At 44.6% G+C, this 14,001-nt stretch overlaps 1 protein-coding gene across 1 annotated transcript in view; it reads right to left on the reverse strand.

Annotated features, from left to right (window-relative positions):
- The window catches only part of sumo1 (small ubiquitin like modifier 1), a 55,639-nt gene extending 45,813 nt beyond the window's left edge, over nt 1-9,826 (reverse strand). Inside the window, exon 1 of the mRNA XM_085966251.1 lies at nt 9,714-9,826. Within this exon, the coding sequence (XP_085822377.1) occupies nt 9,714-9,725 (12 nt within the window). The 5' untranslated portion in view covers nt 9,726-9,826. The remainder of the gene's footprint in view (nt 1-9,713) is intronic.
- Nucleotides 9,827-14,001: the final 4,175 nt, after the last annotated feature.

Below are 14,001 nucleotides of genomic sequence, written 5' to 3' on the forward strand. Positions count from 1 at the left end.
GAATGCTGCTGGGCTTACCACTGAAGCTGCCAAATCAGGAGGAGGAGGAGCAGCACCAAGAAAGGCAGCAAAGACCTACACAGGCTGCAAGAAGAGGGGAAGGAGGCAAGGGTGCAGGGGGCATTACAGTATGCAGGTATTCAGAAACACAGCATCATACCTGAACATCACAGAAGTATGCAAGGTGGCCAAGTTTCAAATGGGTGACATTCACCTACCTGTGCTACCTGTTGGAGCGAGAATTGGAGCCCAACACCAGAGCATACGCTGCACTGCCTCTGGCAGTGAAGGTCACTGTGGCTATAAATTTATGCTTCTAGATCCTTCCAAATTACTTCTGGTGACAACAACATCAGCCAGGTGGCTGTGCACACAGCGATCTAGTTGGTCAATGATGTACTGTTTGTGAGGTGACAACAGTTCAGTAGCTTCCCAATGGAGTCTGACAAGCAGGAAGGAAGAGCACTGACATTCAATAAAGTTCCACGCAAAAGACTATTGGGAAAAAATGAGCGCGCACAGAATTGGATGTAGCCTTTTGACTTGGGGTATAAATTGATTGGGAGGTAGGAGATAGAGAATGGGATAAAGGGTAGGTACTCAGATTGGCAGGATGTGACAAAGGATATTACCCAGGGATCTGTCCCGGGGCCTCAACTTTTCACCATATTTATTAATGACTTGGATGAAGGAATAGAAAATTGTGTATTCAAGTTCGCAGATGACACTACATTAGGAGGGACAGTAAATAGTGCAGGTGGGAGCAGGCAGTTGCAAAGGGACATAGTCAGATTAAGTGAGTGGGCAAAACTATGGCAGTTAGAGTTTAATATGGCAAGTGTGAGGTCATCCATTTTGGACCCAAGAAAGATAAATTGGGGTATTTTATAAATGGTGAGAAACTGGAAATTTGGAGGAGCAGAGAGATTTGGGAGTCCCAGGGGTCGATTTTGTTGAACCTGTCGGGAAGAAGGCAGGAGTTCCCCTTTCGGGTTTTTGACCCGCCTACTTCGACATCCGGCCAATCCGCGTGATTTTCCCTTGATTGACCTTGTTGAGCCCGCCCAGCGGGCTCAGCAGGCCAATTAAGGGCCACCGGCAACAGGTGACGTCACAGACTGAAATCTCATCTGTCAAGAGTTCTTGACAGATGAAATATCAGCGTCTCACAGCTGTTTGAAGCTGTGAAACACCGACAGTCTGAGTTCTAAGATGAGTCCTTCTGCGCAGACTCATTTAGAACTCTCACCGGCACTCAAAGCTGAAGGCTGTCACTTTTGACAGATCGCAGCCGTTCAGCTTTCAGTTCCGGCTGAGTGATGCGCGCCCGACGACTAAAGGAAGAAAGGCTGTTAAGGTAAGTACAGGTAAGTAAAAGTTCTTTACACACTTTAGACACACCAAACACACTTACCTTTACACTCATGCACCCATCACTCACCTGAGCGCCGGCATCGCGACCCCCTCCAACTCATTCAACCTTTCAGTACCTATCTGCTAGCTTTAAATGGTTAGTGTACTTGGGGCTAAATTTTCAGGGAGCCGTCAGGCGGGGTTTCAGGCGTGTGGGGGGGGGGGGGGGGGAAATCCCAACTTTGAGGGTCCCGACACCACCCCGCCCAAAACCCCGCCCCACGTAAGTTTCAGGGGCAGCGGGTACCCGCCCCGCACTGGGACCCGCCGAAACCAGGCGGGAAGGGATTAGTGCCAATTAACTGCCTGTTAACAGGTAGTTAACAGGCAGTTTTTAGCCTAATCCCCATTTTGAGGGGTTTCGTTTTCCGCCTTGCTAACCTGGCGTGGTTTGGAGCCATCGGGAAACCCACACGAAACCCCTCAAAATGGGGATTAGGCTAAAAACTGCCTGTTAACTACCTGTTAACAGGCAGTTAATTGGCACTAATCCCTTCCCGCCTGGTTTCGGCGGGTCCCAGTGCGGGGCGGGTACCCGCTGCCCCTGAAACTTACGTGGGGCGGGGTTTTGGGCGGGATGCTGTCGGGACCCCCAAAGTCGGGATTTCCCCCCCCCCACACGCCTGAAACCCCGCCTGACGGCTCCCCGAAAATCTAGCCCCAAGTACACAAACCATTTAAAGCTAGCAGATAGGTACTGAAAGCAATCAAAAAGGCTAATGGAATGTTGGCCTTTATCGCAAGGGTGCTGGATTACAAACGGGAGGAAGTTATGCTTCAGTTTTACAGAGCCGTGGTCGGATCCCATCTGGAGTATTGCATTCAGTTTTGGGCACCGCACCTCAGGAAGAATATATTTGCATTGGAGGGTGTACAATGCAGATTCACCAGAATGATAATCAGGGCTTAACATAGAAACATAGAAGATAGGAGCAGGAGTAGGCCATTCGGCCCCTCGAGCCTGCTCCGCCATTCAATGCGATCATGGCTGATCATCCAAACTCAGTACCCTGTCACTGCTTTCTCCCCATATCCCTTGACCCCCTTAGCCTTAAGAAATATATCCAACTCCTTCTTGAATATATAAAAGGTTAAATTATGAGGACAAGTTGCATAAACTTGGCTTGGATTTCCTTGACTATAGTAGAATGAAGGGTGATCTGACTGAGGTGCTTAAAATGTTAAACAAATTCGATAGGGTAGACACATATTTCCTCTGGTGGAGGGATCAAGAACAATGGGACATAATCTTAAAATTAGAGCCAGGTCATTTAAGGAGGAAATCAAAAGCACTTTTTCCACAAAGTGTAGTAGAAACCTGGAATTCTCTCCTCCAAAAGGCTGTGGACGCTGGGACAACTGGAGCTTTCAAGACTGAGATCAGTGGATTTTTGTTAGGTAAGGGTATCACGGGATACAGAACTCTCCACTGGCTGGAGTCACACCTAGCACAAAGGAAGATGGTTGTGGTGATTGAAGGTCAATCATCACAGCCCCAGGACATCGCTGCAGGAGTTCCTCAGGGCAGTGTCCTAGGCCCAACCATCTTCAGCTGCTTCATCAATGACCTTCCCTCCAACATAAAGGTCAGAAATGGGGATGTTCGCTGATGACTGCATAGTGTTCAGTGCCATTCACAACTCCTCAGATAATGAAGCAGTCCATGCCCGCATGCAACAAGACCTGGATGACGTTCAGGCTTGGGCTGATAAGTGGCAGGTAACATTCGTGCCACAGAAGTACCAGGCAATGACTATCTCCAACAAGCGAGAGTCTAACCACTGCCCCATGATATTCAATGGCATTACTATCGCCGAATCCCCCACCATCAACATCCTGGGGGGTCACCATTGACCAGAAACTTAACTGGACCAGCCACATAAATATTGTGGCAACAAGAGCAGGTCAGAGGCTAGGTATTCTGCGGCAAGTGCCTCACCTCCTGACTCCCCAAAGCCTTTCCACCATCTACAAGGCACAAGTCAGGAGTGTGATGGAATACTCCCCACTTGCCTGGATGAGTGCAACTCCAACAACACTCAAGGAGCTCGACACCATCCAGGACAAAGCAGCCCGCTTGATTGGCACCCCATCCACCACCTTAAACATTCACTCCCTCCACCACCGGCGTATCGTGGCTGCAGTGTGTACCATCTACAAGATGCACTGCAGCAACTCGCCAAGGCTTCTTCGGCAGCACCTCCCAAACCCGCGACCTCTACCACCTAGAAGGACAAGGGCAGCAGGCACATGGGAACACCACCACCTCCAAGTTCCCCTCCAAGTCACACACCATCCTGACTTAGAAGTATATCACCGATCCTTCATCGTCGCTGGGTCAAAATCCTGGAACTCCCTACCTAACAGCACTGTGGGAGTACCTTCACCAGGGACTGCAGCGGTTCAAGAAGGTGGCTCACCACCACATTGTCAAGGGCAATTAGGGATGGGCAATAAATGCTGACCTTTCCAGCGACGCCCACATCCCATTAACGAATTTTTCTTTAAATGACAGGTAAATGGAGTTGAGGTATAAATCAGCCATGATCTAATTGAATGATGGAGTAGGCTCGAGCAGCTGGATGGCCTATTCCTGCTCCTATCTCGTAAAACAAAGGACCTATACAACTGCACCAAGACTAAATTCCAAAAAAAAAGTCGACGAGCTTCCAGCCTTTTGATTTTGGTTAATCTGTTTTTTTACTGAAGTTTTCCAATAAAAGGTACAAGTTAAAGTAACAACACAACAAACATTACACTAAGAATTTGCCTAATAATTTTATGTAACAATTCCTATACATTGTAGCCCTGATCCTTACCAGATAATAGAACAAATTCAGCAAGGCTGTGCTCCTAGTGCAGTGCCGTACTGGACAGCGGAACAGGTCAGACAATAAGACCTGCAGTATTGTAGCTCTAACTCCGACTCATGCTCCCATCACGGCAAACGCAAACTCGTCAAATTTGCTTAATATCTCAATCCAAAAATAAATGTGCCTCAATTATTACTGTATTAATTCACCAATGCGATCTCTAAGTTCATGTGACCAAGGGCCCTCTGATCCTACAGCTAATATCAAAGGCAATATATTCTATCTCTCTCCCCCCGCCACCCCACATTAAAAAAAATTTTTCCTGGACTAAGTAGAAGGAAAGAAATCACCACCAAGGTTCCTGCTCCTAATCGCTACCAGTAACAATTGTTGAGGTATATGTGCTGAAAACGTGATGGAACAAATTATATATAATATATGTGTGTATACACTCTCGTAGATCTCCTGTGGTGTTGCTCGTGTTGTGTCATAGGATACAGTGGAATTACAGGGTCACCAAATGACTAGTCTGCAGCTATCGTGTCACCTGGGCCTCTTTACATCGAGAAATCACATTCCAGACCTAGGCATTACATCTATAATGTGTTTAAAATCTTACATCTGTGCACACTGCCTGTCAACTTTTACCATTATAAATTCCTACGTCCACATTTGTTATGAAAACAGCCCATGTAAAATTGTCATGCTTTAATTACACCTTCTGGTCAATGGTGTCAGCCATGGCTCAGTGGGTACCACCTTCACCTCTGAGTCATCAGAGAAATTAAAAGAAATTAAAGCTGGTATTAAGTCAAAGGAGGAAGCTTATAAAGTTGCCAGAAAAAGCGGTCAGCCTGAGGATTGGGATCTTTTTAGAAATCAGCAAAGGAGGAACCAAGAAACTGATAAAGAAAGGGAAAATGGAATATGAGCACAAACTAGCGAAAAATATAAAAACGGATTGTAAAAGCTTCTATAGGTATGTGAAAAGGAAAAGACTGGCGAAGGTAAATGAAGGTCCTCTACAGTCAGAGACGGGAGAATTTATAATGGGGAATGAAGAAATGGCAATTAAATAAATACAAAAAGAAAATACTGCAGATGCTGGAAATCTGAAATAAAAACAGAAAATGCTGGAGATACTCAGCAGGTCAGGCAGCATCTGTGAAGAGAGAAACAGAGTTAACGTTTCAGGTCGATGACCTTTCGCCAGAACTGGAAAAAAGCAGGAAATGGAACAGATTTTTAAGCAAGTATAGGGTCTGGGAAATGGGGGAGCGAATGAAAGAACAAAAGGGAAGGTCTGTGATAGGATAGAAGGCAGGAGAAGTTAAGAGACATTGAGATATTCAAGGCAAAAGGAAATGGTAATGAGACAGGTTAAGAAACAAATACTTTGGTTCTGTCTTCACAGAGGAAGACACAAAAAAACCTCCCAGAAATACGAGAAAACCAAGGGTGTGGTGAGAATGAGGAACTTAAAGAAATTAAAAAACAGTGCTAGCAAAATTAATGGGACTAAATGTCGATAAATCTCAAGGACTGGATGACCTACATCCTAGGGTTTTGAAAGAGGTGGCCATTGGGATAGTGGACGCATTGGTTGTCATCTTCCAAAATTCTACAGATTCTGGAACAGTTCCTGCAGATTGGAGGATAGCAAATGTAACCCCGCTATTTAAGAAAGGAGGGAGAGAGAAAACGTGGAACTACAGGCCTGTTAGCCTCACATTAGTAGTTGGGAAAATGCTGGAATCTATTATAAAGGATGCAATAACTGGGCACTTAGAAACTACCAGTAAGATTGGGCAGAGTAAACATGGATTTATGAAAGGGAAAGGAAAGATTATCCTGTTTGACAAATCTATTGGAGTTCTTTGAGGATGTAATTAGAGTAGACAAAGGGGAACCGGTAGATGTGGTGTATTTGGATTTTCAGAAGGCCTTCGATAAAGGTCCCACACAAGAGGTTGGTGAACAAAATTAGGGCACGTGGAATTGGGGGTAATATACTAGCATGGATTGAGACTTGGTTAACAAACAGAAAACAAAGAGTAGGGATAAACGGGTCTTTTTCAGGATGGCAGGCTGTGACTAGTGAGGTACTGCAAGGATCGGTGCTTGGGCCCCAGCTATTCACAATCTATATCAATGATTTGGATGAGGGGACTAAATGTAACATTTCCAAATTTGCTGATGACACAAAGCTAGGTGTCAGTGTCAGTTGCGAAGAGGCTTCAAGGGGATCTCGACAGGCTCAGTGAGTGGGCGAGAACATAGCAGATGGATTATAATGTGGATAAATGTGAAGTTATCCACTTTGGTAGAAAAAACAGAAAGGCAGAGTATTTCCTAAATGGTGAAAGATTGGGGAATGCCGATGCTCAAAGGGACCTGGGTCCTTGTACATGAGTCACTGAAAGTGAATGTGCAGGTGCAGCAAGCCATTAGGAAGGCAAATGGTATGCTGGCCTTCATTACAAGAGGGTTTGAGTATAGGAGTAAAGAAGCCTTACTCCAATTATATAGGGCCTTGGTGAGACCACACCTGGAGTACTGTGTACAATTTTGGTCTCCTTACCTAAGGAAGGATATACTTGCCATAGAGGGAGTGCAACGAAGGTTCACGAGATTGATTCCTGGGATGGCGGGATTGTCGTATGAGAAGAGATTGAGTAAGCTAAGCCTATATTCTCTTAAATTCAGAAGAATGAGAGGGGATCTTATTGAAGCATACAAAATTATTACAGGGCTTGATAGGGTGGATGCTGGGAGAATGGTTCCCTTGGCTGTGGAGTCTGAACCAGGGGCCACAGCCTCAGGATAAAGGGTAGGCCATTCAGGACTGAGATGAGAAGAAATTTCTTCACACAGAGGGTGGTGAATCTTTGGAATTCTCTACCCCAGAGGGCTGTGGAGGCTCAGTCATTGGGTATATTCAAAACAGAAGTTGATAGATTTCTGACTAGTAAGGGCATCAAGGGATATGGCGATAGGGCCGGTGAATGGAGTTGAGGCAGAAGATCAGCCATGATCTCACTGAATGGCGGAGCAGGCTCGAAGGGCCGAATGGCCTACTCCTGCTCCTATTTCTTATGTTCTTAGAAGGTTGTGGGTTCAAGTCCCATGCCAGAGACTTGAGCACAAAAATCTAGGCTGACACTCCAGGGCAGTACTGAGGGAGTTCTGACCTTTTGGAGGTGCCGTCTTCTGTATGAGACTTTAAACCAAGGCTCCATCTGCCCTCTCAGGTGGACGTAAAAGATCCCATGGCAGTATTTCGAAGAAGAGCAGGGGAGTTATCCCTGGTGTCCTGGCCAATATATATCCCTCAATCAACATCACTTTAACAGATTATCTGGTCATTATCACATTGCTGTTTGGGGATTCTTGCTGCGTGCAAATCGGCTGCTGCGTTTCCTACATTACAACAGTGATTACACCGCAAAACAAAAAGTACTTCATTGACTGTAAAGCGCTTTGGGACATCTGGTGGTCATGAAAAGCGCTATATAAATGTACGTCGTTCTTTTTTCTTTTTTATAGCACCTTCATTTTGCCTCTCCCAGCTCCTCAGCCTATGCGTCAACCAATTTTACTTCTCAGCTTCCCAAATTGCCATTATTTTGCTATTTAACGAGAAATATGAAATCAAAATACCAAATAAAAATTAAGATTGGAATTTATGATACACATACATTCTATGTCGAGGCTGGCCTTTTGGATTTCCAGATTGACTATGGAGCTATGGAAAGGCTTTTTGAAACCAATACAGATCAGCATCCTTTCTGGCTCTGAATGCTGACTGAAAGGCCACACTTTGCTGAGACTGAAGTTTCCCCAATTTTATCAATTCCATTTAGTCCCAGGACCAGAAAAATGCCAAACTGTACTGTTCCCAATGAAACCTCTGTTCCTTTTAAGTCTGGAGACCAAAAAGGCATGTATTACAGCAGATGAGAAATTGCCTTAAATTCAAAACAATTACTGGGCAGTACAATGTTTTTAAAATATAAGTGTGTGTGTGTGTGTGAGAGTGAGTGGGGGATGGTACTTCTGTAAGGGTTTGTAGATCCACAATTTTACTTTCAATGAACTTTTGGAGAAAGTCTGTTTTCTCCATAATTAACTGTCCAATAATGAAAATCATATTCTCAGAAATCAGACATTTCACACTTGTGTATTCCCACAATTTTAATATTGTTAATTAGAGAAAAAAACAAGCTTTCTTCAGTTTTTAATTAAAGAGGAATTTCAGATCCTAAACATGGCTTGGTTTCCTCAACAAAAACAGTTATGGGTATTTCAAACAGCATGGAATGTGGAAACACCTGGGACCTCAGAAACAAAGCTTTAGGAGAGTTCCTCGTCTCAACGGATTAATTAAAATATAAGTAATGAGCTTGTTATTAAGCCAACCAGTACAATATGGATCTGGTAGAAGTGTACACACTTAATTTGTTAACTCACACCATTATTATGAATGGATTTTTAATTTTGTATTTGATTTGTTATGCAGAACATTGTGCACAATGAGTTAAAACTCTGCTCGCTCATATCTTGTGCTGTTTCAACCCATGTACATTAACAGTACACGGTAAACTGGTTAAATAGTATAAATGAGAGCAGGATAAACTCTGTTGGTGACAAGAGGAGTCAGCATTGTTTTGTCCAGTATCTCAAACAGGTATAAAAAACACATTAACTGTATATATTGCAGTCACAGATGATGCAGAAGTATACTGGAGGCAATAATTGAAAAATAAAATCAGATTCAAGCAGCGGTTCATTTAACAGTAAGTGCACATATTACTGAACATAGGCACCTCATACTTGTATCAGTTCGCTGTCCCCTAGTCTAACTGAGAACCTAGTCAATCTTGCACTCTAGTTTTAATAAATCCCAAAGTCCTTGAGCATGAGTTGACAGATCTGATTGTGAGAAACACAACATAATACATTTTTATTAAAAATTAGTAGTTATTGATATATAGCCATGGATTTGGTAATTGCATACTCTCTTAAATAGTGTACACTATATTGTCTGTGCAATTTATAAATATCCCACTTTGTACTTAAAAAAAACTCTATCCAGGAAGATTAAGTACCAACTATAATTTACACATATACATAGACAGGGAGACAATACCAAGCAAAATGGAGCTGCAATTCAGCTCTAGCTCCCCAACTTCACTGATCAGTCCTTAAGCAGCAATTAGGAAACCTCTTAAAGTTGCACTTTCACCATAAAATCTACATTATGCAACCGATTTAGACCAAAACAGAGCTGCAGGGCGCGTCCCCGATCTACGAGGCGCGCACCCAAGCCTCACTCAGCTTCCTTCCCTTCCGCCTCCATTTGAACCCCGTGTTTGGATGCAATGGTCCCATCGTTAGACTCCTCGACCGAAAACAACAACACAGCCCAACCCATCGGCCCGATGTTTTTTGCTTTTTTTTTAAATAAAAAAAAGAGTAAACACCCACCTGATCGGACATCTCAGCGCCGGGCGGCTGTAGTTGAAGGAGGAATCCAATCGCCAATAAATATCAACACTCTCACCGGCCACTTCTGCGCACCGACCAAGCACGGCGACGCGCGTCCTGTGCGTCAAGGCGCACCGCGGCGTCACTGCGTACGACGCTTCCGTTCACTGCCTTCTGGGAGTTGCAGTTTTTATGCGAGGACCATTTCCCACTCATTCACGGTCTCCACCACAGCGCCGCCGTTTGCAGGATGGGTGACTGGTTCCGGCTGCGCTTTCTGTTCCGTCATCGGCAGCTGTAACAAGAGAAACAGCACTTCACACAAGGAACTCTGGGAGCAAGCTTTATTTTAAAATGCTGGTTGGTAAGGCCCAGACAGTCTAATCACACACGTTTGTCTAAATGTATTATTTTGTTTTGTGTGTGTGTGGTCTAGGCACATAATTACCAACTTGCAAGAACTTTGTTTTTCATTTTGTGGTATGCAGGCGAGCTAGACGGTTTGGTAGACTTCTGACTTGTTTTTTTTTAAAGTTGTTAGTATTGGGGGAGTGGCAGCCAGATGTGCTTGAAAATCCTGCAAATACTCAGCAGGTCAGGCAGCATCTGTGGAGAGAGAAACAGAATTAACGTTTCAGGTGGATAACTTTTCATCAGAGTCATAGAGTTATACAGCACAGAAAGAGGCCCATCGCGTCTGCGCCGGCCATCAAGCCCTATCTAATCCCATTTTCCAGCATTTGGTCCGTAGCCTTGTATGCTATGGCATTTCAAGTGCTCATCCAAATGCTTCTTGAATGTTGTGAGGGTTCCTGCCTCTACCACCCTTTCAGGCAGTGAGTTCCAGATTCCAACCACCCTCTGGGTGAAAAAGTTCTTCCTCAAATCCCCTCTAAACCTCCTGCCCTTTACCTTGAATCTATGCCCCCTTGTTATTGACCCCTCTACTAAGGGGAAAAGTTCCTTTCTATCTACCCTATCTATGCCCCTCAATTTTGTATACCTCAATCAGGTCTCCCCTCAGCCTTCTCTGCTCCAAGGAAAACAACCCCAGCCTGTCCAGTCTTTCTTCATAGCTGAAGCGCTCCAGCCCAGGTAACCTCCTGGTAAATCTCCTCTGCACCCTCTCCAAAGCAATCACATCCTTCCTATAGTGTGGCGACCAGAACTGCACACAGTACTCCAGCTGTGGCCTTACCAGCGTTTTGTACAGCTCCATCATAACCTCCCTGCTCTTATACTCTATGCCTCGGCTAATGAAGGCAAGTATCCCATATGTCTTTTTAACCACCTTATCCACCTGTTCTGCTGCCTTCAGGGATCTATGTACATGCACACCAAGGTCCCTCTGATCCTCTGTCTTTCCTAGGGTCTTACCATTCATTGTGTATTCCCTTGCCTTGTTAGTCCGTCCAAAATGCATCATCTCACACTTTTCAGGGTTAAATTCCATTTGCCACTGTTCCGCCCATCTGACCAACCCATCTATATCGTCCTGTAGCCTGAGGCTTCCCTCCTCGCTATTTACCACCCCACCAATTTTCGTGTCATCTGCGAACTTACTGATCATACCTTTTACATTCACATCCAAATCATTAATGTAGACCACAAACAGCAAGGAACCCAGCACTGATCCCTGCGGTACCCCACTGGACACAGGCTTCCAGTCACAAAAACAACCTTCCACCATCGCCTTCTGCCACTAAGCCAGTTTTGGATCCAATGTGCCAAGGCACCCTGGATCCCATGGGCTCTTACCTTCCTGACCAGTCTCCTATGCGGGACTTTATCAAAAGCCTTACTGAAATCCATGTAAACCACATCCACTGCACTACCCTCATCCACACGCCCAGTCACCCCCTCGAAAAATTCAATCAAATTGGTCAGACATGATCTTTCCTTGACAAAGCCATGCTGGCTATCCCTAATTAATCCTTGCCTCTCCAAGTGGAGACTAATTCTGTCCCTCAGAATTTTTTCCAATAATTTCCCTACCACTGATGTTAGGCTCACTGGCCTGTTTATCCCTACTACCCTTCTTGAATAATGGTACTACGTTAGCTGTTCTCCAGTCCTCTGGCACATCCCCTGTGGCCAGAGAGGTTCTGAAAATTTGTGTCAGAGCCCCTGCAATCTGCTCCTTTGCCTCACATAGTAGCCTGGGATACATCTCGTCCGGGCCTGGGGATTTATCTACTTTTAAGCCTGCTTAAAACCGCTAGTACCTCCTCCCTCTCGATGCTAATATGTTCAAGTATATCACAGTCCCCTTGCCCGATTTCTATGTCCACATCATCCTTCTCCATAGTGAACACAGATGCAAAAAATTCATTTAAAACCCCACCTACATCTTCTGGCTCCACACACAGATTGCCACTTTGGTCAATAATGGGCCCTACTCTTTTTCCCTAGTTATCCTCTTGCCCTTAATATACTTATATAAAACACGTTAGGATTTTCCTTCATTTTGCTCACCAGTGTTATTTCATGGCCCCTCCTCGCTCTCCTAATTTCTCTTTTAAGTATCCCCCTGCACTTTTTATACTCCTCTAGGGCTTCCTCTGTCTTTAGTCCTTTGTATCTGCCAAAAGCCCCCCTTTTTTTCCTAATCCATTCTTGTATATCCCTTGACATCCAAGGTTCCCTGGGCTTGTTGGTCCCACCCTTGACATTTACGGGAACATGTTGCCATTGTACTCTCTCAATTTCCTTTCTGAAAGACTCCCATTGCTCCGATGTGGATTTTCCTTCAAGTAGCTGATCCCAGTCCACATTGACCAGATCCTGCCGTATCATATTAAAATCAGCCTTCCCCCAATTTAGAACCTTTATTTCCGGTCCATCCTTGTCCTTTTCCATGACTACCTTAAATCGCACCGAATTATGGTCACTGTCACCAAAGTGCTCACCTACTAACACTTCTACCACTTGCCCGGCCACATTCCCTAGAATTAGGTCCAGTACTGCCCCCTCTCTTGTAGGACTTTCTACATGCTGGCTCAAAAAGCTCTCCTGGATGTACTTTAAGAATTCTGCACCCTCTAAGCCTTTCACACTCTGACTATCCCAGTTAATATTGGGGAAGTTGAAATCCCCCACTATTATTACCCTATTATTTGCACACTTCTCTGAGATTTGCCTACATATCTGTTCCTCTATCTCCCCCTGGCTGTTTGGGGGCCTATAGTACACTCCCAGCAAAGTGCTAGCCCCCTTTTTGTTTTTAAGTTCAACCCATATGGCCTCATTAGAGGAACCTGTTAATATATCATCCCTCCTTACAGCAGTAATTGACTCCTTAATTAATATTGCGACACCCCCTCTTTTTACCCCCCCCCCCCCCCCGGTCTCGCCTGAAGATTCTATACCCCGGAATATTGAGTTGCCAGTCTTGCCCCTCCCTCAACCATGTCTCCGTGATAGCAACAATATCATACTCCCATGTGTTCATCAACAACTTCAGTTCATCCACCTTATTCGTAAGACTCCTTGCATCAAAATAAATGCCATTCAGCCTTGCCCTACTCCCTTGTGCCGTTACATATTTGCTCTGCCTTCCAGTCTGACTTGTTTTTTCCTCTATATTTGGCTGTACATCACCCATTATAACTCCACTCTGTATCCCAGCTTGATGCTATTGGAGGTGAACAGCTTTTAATCCAAAAAAGGGGGGCCAGGGAAAAAACAAAAGGGAGAGGTCTCAGATAGGGTGGAGGGCAGGAGTAACTAAATGACAAAAGGGATAATGATTACATAAAACCTCATCTCAACCACCATTCACTTAGAAACTTTCTTTAATAGATTAAACTGTATAAAATGTAGCTGAAGTAGGTAGTGCATGCCAGGATTAAATCTAGTGGAAGTGAGACCTAGCAGTTTATACGATATGGTTTTGAATGGTGCAATGAAACACAGATCAATTAGTTGTGACTTTTTCAAGTGGCAAATTAAAATTTGGGGCCTTTCAGTCCTTATGTGAAGTTTGAGCAGCCAAGCCAGTTCCAGCACACTGCAGCAAAGTGTGGCAGCAATACTCCTGTTGGGGCGGGTACCCCAGATGTGTAGAAATGGTGTGAGTGCCTGCCAAAAATATGCTGATCTCAGGATTTTTGATTCGGTCAGCATCAGGGCCACTTAGCTACAGAGGTCCCGCCATGCTCCACTTCCAGCAGCACAGGGAATCGTTTTGGGGCTTTTATTTTTAACTCAACTGAGTGTAAAAGGGTAATGGTAGCCTAAAACTGCATGAAGAAATTATGAGCAATTTTGTGATACTTGCTGGTTCTTG

Source organism: Somniosus microcephalus, chromosome 24 (assembly GCF_052327205.1).
Source record: "Somniosus microcephalus isolate GS21.2 chromosome 24, FLI_Smic_1.0, whole genome shotgun sequence".
Classification (NCBI taxonomy): Eukaryota; Metazoa; Chordata; class Chondrichthyes; order Squaliformes; family Somniosidae; genus Somniosus; species Somniosus microcephalus.